At 40.2% G+C, this 11,936-nt stretch overlaps 1 protein-coding gene across 8 annotated transcripts in view; it reads left to right on the plus strand.

The window, feature by feature from the left end:
- The window catches only part of HERC1 (HECT and RLD domain containing E3 ubiquitin protein ligase family member 1), a 964,782-nt gene that overhangs the window by 233,521 nt on the left and 719,325 nt on the right, over positions 1 to 11,936 (plus strand). For 6 of the 8 annotated variants that reach the window (XM_085850311.1, XM_085850307.1, XM_085850304.1 and 3 more), the window contains 4 exons: positions 2,749 to 3,077; positions 3,673 to 3,935; positions 7,796 to 7,848; positions 10,472 to 10,672. In XM_085850311.1, the coding sequence (XP_085706437.1) occupies positions 2,749 to 3,077; positions 3,673 to 3,935; positions 7,796 to 7,848; positions 10,472 to 10,672 (846 nt within the window). The remainder of the gene's footprint in view (positions 1 to 2,748; positions 3,078 to 3,672; positions 3,936 to 7,795; positions 7,849 to 10,471; positions 10,673 to 11,936) is intronic. The other 2 variants (XM_085850306.1, XM_085850308.1) reach the window with 2 other exon arrangements.

Genomic DNA, 11,936 nt, shown 5'->3' on the forward strand with positions numbered 1-11,936 from the left:
ACAACCATCAGAATGAATAAAAAAAATTAAAACTCCACTCTTATTTTCCTACACTCTATCTTCTTTGCAATATTCCCAAATTTAATATCTACATTAATTTAATATACACTTCTTTGCAATATTCCCACCACCCCAGCTATGAAGCCTGTCGCAGGTTATCCAGTCTGGGAATTCTGAGGCATCAATTTTGTAAAGTCTTAACACACACGACAAACATTTCCCCTTCATGTCCATTCATGGTGTCAAAGCTCTCCACCCACATCAGTACCATCCCCACCTTCTGCTCCCCCCTCGTTCTTCTCTCTCAACTTCAACCTCGTGCTGCACCTCTCAACTCCCCCCCCCACTCCTCCCCCTCCCAGCTTCACCCATGCCCCCCACGGATTTGCCAACTCCCCACCCCCCCCGGCTTCCCCCACATACACCCTCTCCTTGCTCCTTTCAACATTCCTATGTCCTGTCAGCAGCTCCTCTCCCCCTGTCCCTTACGGTGTGGTCCTAAAACATCCGAGGTCTCCGTTGAAACCTGACAAATTTCTCAATCCAGGCCACTGCCGATAAACCGGACATAATCTGTTTAATTGAATCCTTCCTCCCACAGGACGTCCCTAACTCCTTCGTGTCACTTCCTGACTTTTGTCTCCTCCAGTTTGATCAAAACGAATCCCATCCGGGTGGCAGAGTCACGCTTTACATGAAAAATTCAATTTCTCACTCCATTTACTGCTCTTACACCTCCAAAACCCCAGGAGTACCTCTGGCTGTGACTTCTCCTCTGTTCTCACCTCGTTTGACTGTGTGTTGTACTGTCCTCCCAACATTGATGACTCCATCTACATCTCTCTCAGATGACATGGAGCAACTTTTAATCACTCATCCCAACTCTTTCTTCTTCATATGTGGTGGCTTCAATTGTCACCATGCGAATTAGCTGGGTGTTGGTACCTCTCTCACCAGCCATGGCACTTCTGCAAAGGACTTTTGTGACTCCATGGTTCTGACTCAATCTGCATACTTTCGCACCCAAATTTCTCCCAATGGCTAATCTTCCTTCCTGGATGTGGTGATAACCAACTTCTCCGCCAATGTATCTTGCTCGGCTTCTGCCATATTTGGCTCTTCTGATCATGTGCTCGTGAAGGTCAACATCTCTCTAGCCATTCTCAGGGAACAGCCTCTGTGCTGATGAGTCTGGCATTTCACTCAAGCAAACTGGCAGGGATTGCAAGCAGCCATCACATTTCAGGACTGGTTTCCTATATCCACTGCCACTAATATTGATTCAGCCTGGGAATTCTTCCACAGAAACCTGCTCTCTTATGCACAGATTAATCCCATCTCTTCTTCAGTTATCTTACCCATCCTCCCACTCTTGGTCCTCTGACTCCTGTGGTGAGGCAGTTACTCTTAATACAACTTGCATTCTCCTACTTGAAGACAAATCCAACCAAAGGCAACCTCAGATCATTTCACAAAGTCCGCAACAAGTCTGTGTCGACCCTCAAGAGAGCCAGAAAACAACATCTGTCCATTCTCAAGAATTAACTTTCAAAATTGTCTCCCTCCTCTAAAACCGAGTGGCACCTTGTCAAGTCCATTTCTGTGTATGCTACCCTTCCATCCCATCCCTTACTTCAAATGGCACCACAGCTGACTTCGATCATGATAAAGCCGAATACCTCAATTTTGTGTTTGCTTCAAAATCTTTTCTCTGTCTCTTTCTCTGTCTCTTTCTCTGTCTCTTTCTCTGTCTCTTTCTCTGTCTCTTTCTCTGTCTCTTTCTCTGTCTCTTTCTCTCTCTTTCTCTGTCTCTTTCTCTGTCTCTTTCTCTGTCTCTTTCTCTGTCTCTTTCTCTGTCTCTTTCTCTGTCTCTTTCTCTGTCTCTTTCTCTGTCTCTTTCTCTGTCTCTTTCTCTGTCTCTTTCTCTGTCTCTTTCTCTGTCTCTTTCTCTGTCTCTATCTCTGTCTCTATCTCTGTCTCTATCTCTGTCTCTATCTCTGTCTCTATCTCTGTCTCTATCTCTGTCTCTATCTCTGTCTCTATCTCTGTCTCTATCTCTGTCTCTATCTCTGTCTCTATCTCTGTCTCTATCTCTGTCTCTATCTCTGTCTCTATCTCTGTCTCTACCTCTGTCTCTATCTCTGTCTCTATCTCTGTCTCTTTCTCTGTCTCTTTCTCTGTCTCTGTCTCTTTCTCTGATTCTTTCTCTGCCTCTTTCTCTGCCTCTTTCTCTGCCTCTTTCTCTGCCTCTTTCTCTGTCTCTTTCTCTTTCTCTGTCTCTTTCTCTGTCTCTTTCTCTCTCTTTCTCTGTCTCTTTCTCTTTCTCTGTCTCTGTCTCTGTCTCTTTCTCTGTCTCTGTCTCTTTCTCTGTCTCTGTCTCTTTCTCTGTCTCTTTCCTCCTCTTCTCACTCTCACTGTCACTCTCACTCTCGTTCTCGTTCTTTCTCATTCTCATTCTCTTCTTTCTCTCTCTCTCTCTCTCTCTCTCTCTCTCTCTCTCTCTCTCTCTCTCTCTCTCTCTCTCTCTCTCTCTCTCTCTCTCTCTCTCTCTCTCTCTCTCTCTCTCTCTCTCTCTCTCTCTCTCTCTCTCTCTCTCTCTCTCTCTCTCTTGATTTTGTTCTATGTCATAACTCTTCCATGAGCCTCTTACATGTATTAAAAAAAAAAAAAAATTGAAAAAAGATTTGACGTAAGCCGGGTGATTTCAGCCAAATATAATTGACATCATTGGGTGTGTCTCATTTGCAGGCATGTATCGGTCTACACATGGCCAACAAACAGACAGTGTTGGGAACAACAATGGAGCAGGTCAGGGAACAGGAAATTGTGGAGTTGAAGCAGAGGCTGGAGGAGGTTCAGGTTCGACTGTTGAAAGAGGTGAAGCTGCTGGTGTGTCAAACGATACGAGTGCAACCCAGCGGGGAGACCCTCGTGCTCTCTATGACATGATTGTGGATGAGGAACTGGATCTGAGCCTTGATGAGGAAACTATTGAAGACATGTTTGGGCAGGAACTGGCCAGTGAGAGTGAGCTCCTGGGCATGTGGTTCCCGGAGGTACTGGATTGGCCAACATGGGTGTGTGCTTGCAGTGTTTGACTGCTTTTTGCTTCTAATTTCCTTGCACTGGGTACTAACTTAACCCCATTGGCCTGTGAATGACCATGGCGGTTTTAAGCTCTCCTTTTTTCACATAAAGTCAAACCTTCAGCCTTCTATTTCTGAAACCTCCTCTCAAAAACCTCCTCTTGCTTTGTCTTTTGAATGTAGTAGTTTTTTTATTCACAATTATTTATCTGCTCTTGATATTTTGGTAAGTTTTTCTTTTTCTTTTGTTAGTTTGTACATTTCTCCTGTACAGTCTGATCAGATAGTCTCAATGTTGTTCATTAATCAAATGCAACAAAATTGAGCAAGTCATCTATCCTGGCATGTGATTGGAGGAAAAATATGTGACACTCACTGAAAATAAGTTAATACAGTTTGAATTTGCTCATTTGGTATTTATTTACGATTGAAATATTTTTCATGACCATTTTGAGTTTGAAGTGATTTTACTGATTGTGCCCACTAACAATGCACCATGCTTTCAACTAATCAACCTGATTGTTTTATTTTTTTCTTAACATAATTCTTATGCAAGTTGTGTTGTCTCATCCATGTTGTGCGTCAGCACGTGCGTGAGATGGATGAGCCAGAAGAGGTGGTTTGTGAGCTTTGTGACACGGCGACACGAAATTTTAACCAGCATATGCGGCATCACCACCCGGGTTGTGGAGGCAGCTCAGAGCGGCAGGGTTACCGCAGCAATGGCTCATACGTCGATGGCTGGTTTGGTGGCGATTGTGGTACAGGGAACCCATACTATTTGCTGTGCAGTAGATGTCGCACCAAGTACCTGGCTTTAAAGAATAAATGTCTCCCCTCAGTTACCAGGTATGCATAGGAAGTCTTTCTCCCAATGATTGTATTTATACTTTAGTAAAACCTGCAATTAAACCTCCCCTCAAGGATAGGGGGAGGTTTATACCTGTTGTGTTTGTTTCCACAATTAGTGCCGCCAATATTTAATGGTACTTCAGAGTTTCTTCGATCCCTAGGAGTACGAAATTAGATTCCTCGGAGTACTTTGTTTTTTCTTCCAATGTCCAAGCTGTATCTCAGAACCGGCTGGGACTTTCGGAATGAAATTTTGCACCAATAATGGGAATAAAAAGTACTTGGGGTTGACTTTTTGACCTTGACCTAATTTTAAGGTCATGACCTAATTATAGAATACATTTTCCACCATAACTCGACTAATTTTTCTCCGATTGGAATATAATTGCCCTCCCTCAATAGCCTCGCCACTAAACTGTGCCTCGAGAAAAGCATAGTTACATGTAATTTACATCATACCCCTCCAGGTTAAAGGTCAATTTGAACTGGTAGTCTGAAAAAAAAAATCTTTTTTTTTTGTCATTGCTCAATATTTACAAAGTGGAATCTTAAAGACTGCTTGCCTTTCCAAAATGTTCTTGCATTATAATAGTGCACTGTACTGAATTTGTGCACCTGATATTTGATTACTATCCTTGACCGACTTTTTGGGGTTGTGACCTAATTAACTAAAAACACTTTTTTGAACATAACTTGAATAATTTTCCTCCGATCTTCATCATGTTGAATTTTATGGATATATTGAAGATGTGGACACATTTTCTTAATTTATACTCTATTCCTAAATGTTGAAGGTCAAAGTGATGTTGTGGTTCGAAAAAATGGCCATCATTTGATCGAGGGTGCCAAGGGAGGGTTACCCTTGACAATTGCTCTGCGATCGCAGATATTTCGTTTTAATTTGTTGGGGGGGAAGGGATGAGGGCTTGGGGAGTAGTGTTGGGGTGGAGCCTTTTTTGGCATTTTGGGACGTATGTTTGACATTTTGTTACTTTTTGTTTGAAAAAATTGTTGAGAATCATTTGAACATGCAAATTAAAATTTTGTCCAACTTTTATTATGAAGGCATTTGTCTTGCGCAACACGCATTGGAGTTTTTACTTAATACAGGGCTCAAGGTTCACAAACAAAGAAGTAGAGAGATATAGGCAATAAATGTAATTATCTCCACCAGCGAAGGTGGATGGAGGTTATGGCTTCACCGCTATGTCTATTTATCTGCCTGTCTGTTTGTCTTTCTGTTTGTTTGTCTGTCTGTCTGTCTGTGAGCAGGATAGCTCAAAAAGTTATGGACGGATTTGGCCGAAACTTGGTGGCTCGGTTGGGTGTGTGACAAGGACAAATTGTTTAGATTTTGGTGAAGATCCGATCCGAATACGATAATCTGGATCCGTGATTCTTCACCATTTAGAGATCGGGCCAAAAACGATATATAGCATGATATTTCAAAATGTTGTGGACAGGTTATGACAAAACTCGGTGGATGAGTTTGGGTAGGTGACAAGAACAAGCCGATTAGATTTTGGTCAAGGTCCGGATGCAGATCCAGCCTATCAGTGGGATACAAAAAGTAAAGTGTTCAGCCTGGCAGAATTATGCTCTCTACTGAGTGCTGTTCTAGTTACCTCCATCACCAAAGATAAAGGAGGTTATGTTTTCAAATGCTGACAGACCTCTGGTAGCTTGTACATGTTGCTGTGTTTGAGCCTGGGGAGTAACTGCTGAAATATATCTGTCTGGGTTCTTCCTGACGTCTTTGTTCCTTTCACATTTATTCCTATTTTTTTTTTTTCACTATTCTTTTTGTTCATTCTAATTCATGCTTTTTCTTCTCTTTTATCTTTTATCTTTTACTCTATATTCCACAGTTTCTTTATCGACCTCTCTAAGGAGAAGTGAATTTTTGCAGAAATTTTTCTGTAAGGCTCACTTGGCTATGCCTGGATGGGTTTGAGGGTTGTGGAGTCACAGCTGAAACCCAAATCCTATCCAGGTTCCTCCTGATGACTCTATCTTTGCTCTTTACTTCTGCAGGTTCCTTCTTGGTCTTTCATTTCATCATTTTATCAAGGAGGTTATGTTATGTTTCAGACAATCAAGAACAGTCATTTATTTCCAAACTAGATTCATTCATGTGGTGTTATATTCCAGAACACCACACAAACATCTGCCAGACCAGGTTATTACATCTGCCACCGCTGATGGAAGGAGGTTGTTTTCACGTCTGTCTGTCTGTCTGTTTGTCTTTTTATGCAGGATATCTCTAAAAGTTGTGGATGGATCCAGATGAAATTTGGTGGGCATGTTAGGTGTGTGACAAGGACGAACTGATTAGATTTTGGTGAAGATCCGGATCGGGATCCAGCTACTATAATTTTTTAAGTGATTATTATTCATCATTGAGAGATAGGGCCAAAAACGATATATAGCACGATATCTCAAAAATGTATTGGGCCTGATATGTTTTTGGGGATCAGGCATTGTGGGGCGGAGGTATGCGTGTCTAATTTTACATGTGTCTGTGTTATGTTTCAATAGCATGTATTGTACTGATTAACATAACAAAGGTGTTATACCTTTTTGTAAAGGGAATTTGCTTGATTTGCAGAGTTATAATGTTACATCTGTCAAAGTGGCTGTTAAAATGTGATTTTCCTGCAATGCTCTGAGGCTTAATCTGAGGTCTTGCCATGCATATATTGATGCCAAGATGCACACCACGTAAACATCTAGTCTTATTTCAATACTAGCAGGGTATGCTGATACATTGTAAGCAATAATGAACCGTGTCCCCCGTTGTCTCGGGTTGCTCACCTACATTTGATTTTAAATTTATTTATTTTCATTTTCTTTTTTCATTTATTTATATTTTCATTTATGGATGCTTTCCGACGGTTCTGTGATATTTCCTGATGTATTGGCTTCAATGTCCATTGGCACACAAAATTACAGTGCCTCCCCCATTGTCTCGGGTCACTCACTTGCATTTGATTATTAATTAATTTATTTTCATTTGTATATATTTTCATTGACGGATGTTTTCCGATGGTTCTGTGATTTTTGTCGGTGTATCAGCTTTGATATCCACCGGCATGCAAAATTTGAGCTTTCTACGTCACCCAGTACCAATCTTTACTATTTGTCAGTGCGTCAGTTGTTAGAATGAGCTATATATATATATATATATATATATATATATATATATATATATATATATATATATATATATATATATATATATATATATATATATATATATTCGATACAGAAATATACTTTTTTCACCAAATAATGCACAGCCTCACCCACTCGGAGGGTGGCTGCACTGATAGTTGGAACATTTGCATATTGGTTTACTAAATTGGTTCACCAAAAAACAGAACGATTAATTTACCAATTTTGATGTGTCATCGGTTTTCATGACAACAATTTCACCCCATTATCAAATAGGACTTTTGTGAATTTATTATTACCCTTCCTCAATATTCAAAATGTCAAATTGAAACCTAACCATCTTATTTGTATGAATGTGCACTATATGTTTATAAAATGTGGTCAAAGTTAGTTACAGGTCAAGGTCAAGGCCATCCAAAACATGTTAAACACCTCTTAGGCCACAGTTAGAAATCTTACTATGCACATCTTTCTGAATTGTTATTTTTCTTTAAGATCAAGGTTTTAGATTGATGCAATTGCAGACGTTGAAGATGCTTTACAATGTAGATACAGTATAACTCTAAATTATTTTATGTATTTTCTTAGGTATATTTCCACCTATTTAATGGTTTGAAATGTTGATGTACACAAATGAGTTTCAGCTGGATGGGGATTGCAAACTATTAACTGTATTTTCACAGCAGTAAAGGCAGAGTCATGGACCTCATCAGCAAACAGGAAAGTGTTTATGAAGGTAAGTGTGCATGCTTGTGTTTCTAAAACCAACTGTTTAGAAAAAAAATAATAAGAAGGAATCCATGTATATGAAGTGCCTTCTCGTATTGTACATACTGATAAAATGGTGGATTTTTATGCCTCCTCAGACGAAGGCCGCATGAATTATATTTTTCTGTTGTCTGTGCTTCCACATGTCCATTATCATTTTTTGTCAGAATAACATGTGAACCACTGTTGAAATTTCAACCAAATATTGCAGAAGTATGGGCTGTAATACAAAGATGAACTGATACAATTTTGGGTGAAACTGGGCAAAGGCCTAAGATCATGTTCCCCATTGAAAATCATTTTGCGGACCATAACTCGAGTTAAAAGCATATAGTTACCCTCGTAACAAAGGTGCCGAAGTAATTTTTTCCAGTTTTGAGAAAAACAAAAAACTGCAGCAATTCTTAATCAACGAATATTTTTTCACTATTTCTTGTGCACAGAGTTATTAATGGAAGCTAAATGAAACACAAATCTTGTTACTCGTTATTATGATTATGTCATGGCTATAGATGACTTAGGCAGAAAATCTCAAAAACTGGAAAAAATGTCTTTGGCACTTTTGTTACGAGGGTGACGATATGATGTTGTCTTTCATCCACTTGTGTCTCTTTTCTCTTTCACCCTCTCTCCTGTCCCACTTAATTTTTCATGTCACCTTTAATTGAGATCAAATGTAACAGTGGGTCGACATGTAATGTGGGTGGAGGCATATCCATTGACGCATTTGCATCGAATTATATTTTCTAGTTTGTATGCCTCCCCTGCTGGGGGCATTATGTTTTCGCATTGTGCATCCGTGCATGATGATTTTGGTACCGAGATAACTTGTGAACCGCTGAAGGGATTTTTTTTTAAACTAATGTTGGTACATTGGTGTATTCTGATGCAAAGATGAACTGATTAGATTTATGGGTCAAAGGCCAAAGGTCATGTGACCTTTATATTGAAGTAGCAGATTTTCATTGCCACGATAACCTGTGAACCACCAAAAAGATTTTTACCACACTTGATACAAATATGTACTATAACACAAATATTTACTGCTAAGTTTTTGGTGCCAAAGGTCATGTGACCTTTAGTTAGCAGATTTCCGTGACTGTGATAACTTGTGAACCACTGAAGGGATTTTGACCAAACATGACATAATCAAACTGTAATTCTGTTCAAAGATGAACTGTTTTAATTTTAGATTCACAGGTAAAAGATCAATGGTCATGTGCCCTTTGAAAACCATTTTTGCAGACCATAACCCGGATTAGAAGCATTGGATGTTGTCTCTCTTCAACTTCTCTCTCTCTCTCTCTCTCTCTCTCTCTCTCTCTCTCCGTCTCTCTCTCTCTCCGTCTCTCTCTCTCTCCCTCTCTCTCTCTCTCCGTCTCTCTCCGTCTCTCTCCGTCTCGCTCCGTCTCGCTCCGTCTCTCTCCGTCTCCGTCTCCGTCTCCGTCTCCGTCTCCGTCTCCGTCTCCGTCTCCGTCTCCGTCTCCGTCTCCGTCTCCGTCTCCGTCTCCGTCTCCGTCTCCGTCTCCGTCTCCGTCTCCGTCTCCGTCTCCGTCTCCCTCTCCGTCTCCCTCTCCGTCTCCTTCTCCGTCGCCGTCTCGGTCTCCGTCTCCGTCTCCGTCTCCGTCTCCGTCTCCGTCGCCCTCTCCCTCTCCCTCTCTCCGTCTCTTTCTTTCTCTCTCTTTCTCTCTCTTTCTCTCTCTTTCTCTTTCTCTTTCTCTTTCCCTTTCCCTTTCCCTTTCTCTTTCCCTTTCTCTTTCCCTTTCTCTTTCTCTTTCTCTTTCTCTTTCTCTTTCTCTTTCTCTTTCTCTTTCTCTTTCTCTTTCTCTTTCTCTTTCTCTTTCTCTCGCTCTCTGTCTCTTTCTCTTTCTCTTTCTCTTTCTCTCGCTCTCTGTCTCTTTCTCTTTCTCTTTCTCTTTCTCTCGCTCTCTGTCTCTTTCTCTTTCTCTTTCTCTTTCTCTTTCTCTCGCTCTCTGTCTCTGTCTCAGGTGACCTTTAATTTTTTGCCTGAGCTTTAATTGAGATCAAACATAACAGGGGGTTGACATCTAACGTGGGCAGATGCATATCCATTGACCCATTCCATCAAATTCTACTTTATATTTTATTTTATTTCTCTCACCCTCTCTTTCTCTTTCCCTTTGTTTTGGTTTTTTTTTTATTTTCATTCACTCAGTAATCCTCTTGTATTGGAATTGAACACAACTGACATCTACTACTGAATAGGAGATTCAAAACTAAGTGTAAAGCAATGAAGAAGGCCAGAATCTATTAAATGGCTGACCTATTGTTATTTATTTTTTTGGAGGAGAGTCGGCTTTAGGAATGCAATAAATATATTGGTAAGCAATTCAAGATACTTGTCATCTGCTTTGTATAAATCCACAGTCCCCGAATAACAACTCTCCTCTGTTTGTCAGTAAAATCTGGTCTGATTTTTTTTTTAATGCATGCATATGACCTTGTGCACGTGACATTTATTGATTGCTAGTTTCATGACATAGGATCTATGAAGTCCTTTTCTGCAGAAGGCTTTCACAAGCATGAGTAATGATGTAAAAAATAATCTTGCAACTTTATGTCTGTCACAGATGATTGGGATCTCTTGGATATCTGTGAAGATGTTCAACTAACTGGTCAAGAAGATTTTGATTTGTTAGCTGCACATTTAGGCTTGAGCGAGAAGAGACTGGTCCCTCCACCTGTGCAATTCCCGGACAGTGACCCCTTGGGGGCGTCTGTGGCCATGGTCACCGCGACAAGCAGCATGGAGGAGACACTAATGCAGATTGGTAGGTTTGTCATTGTAATGTTGTTCCGTAGCTTGTAATCATGTAACGCGTGCATACGGCTGCTAATGCAGTCTAAAACACAACAGCACACAGAAGAAAAAAAAATGCCTTCACTAATATATCACCTTGCTTTTGTTTGTTTATTTGGTGAAGTTTCCTTCACAGGATAGTAATAAACATGTATCGCTGTCAAAATGCCCAGTTAACTGTGCCTTGGCCAGCTTCCCCTTACTTGTATGCCTGTGTTGAGAATTTGTCCGAGAGACCTGTCCATGTTTGAGGCATTAAAGAAGGATAATCGTGCAGATTGGGATAATGTCCTTGTTCTGTGCTTGGAATAAAAAAATTGAGATCACTTTGACAAAGCATCCCATAAGACATCACAGAAGCATTTGTTCAAATTTGAGTATTATTACCTCCACTACCGAAGGTGAAGGAGGTTACATTTTTCACCCCTTTCTGTCTGTCTATTTGTCTGTCTGTGTGCAGGATATCTCAAAAAGTTGTGGATAGATTCGGATGAAATTTTGTGGGCAGGTTAGGTGTTTGACAAGGACAAACTGATTAGATTTTGGTGGAGATCCAAATCCAGATCTGACTACGAGAATTTTTTAAGCGATTCTTCACCATTAAGAGATGGGGCTAAACATGATATATAACACTATGTCTCAAAAAGTTGTGAACGGATTCGGATGACACTCGGTGGACATGTGTGTGTGGCAAAGACGAATTGATTCGATGTTGGTGAAGATCCAAATCCAGATGTGTATTCAATAATTATTTAATTTTTAAAGTGATTCTTCATCATTGATAGATTGTGCCAAAAACAATTATAGTACTGTCCAGCATGATATTTCAAAAATGTATTGGGCCTAATATGTTCTCGTTGATCAGACATTATGTGGTGGAGGTATGCACTCTACTGAGTGCCCTTCTTATTGCTGTTATTTCATCGATGTGTAATGGAGCTTGATTGTGCCGGGAGACCATTTATGCAAAACGGTGAATTGGACTGACTCTTCTCGAAAATAATGGACTGTTATCCCAGTTTTTCCTGAAAATTTGACTCTGCACTTTGTCATTTTTCTAGCAAGGAAAGATGTGTTTTCATGAATGTGAGGACTTTGTATATTTGTCATGTTAAATTGGAATATTAGATATTGTTTGAGAAACATTGTGGCAAATATTTAATTTCCTCTAACATCATTATGGATCACGTTTACATAAGTAACTGCAATGCAAGAGAACACTCCCTTCACCCACA

Source organism: Eptatretus burgeri, chromosome 12, assembly GCF_056783735.1.
Source record: "Eptatretus burgeri isolate ZD-2024b chromosome 12, Ebu_testis_v1, whole genome shotgun sequence".
NCBI lineage: Eukaryota > Metazoa > Chordata > Myxini > Myxiniformes > Myxinidae > Eptatretus > Eptatretus burgeri.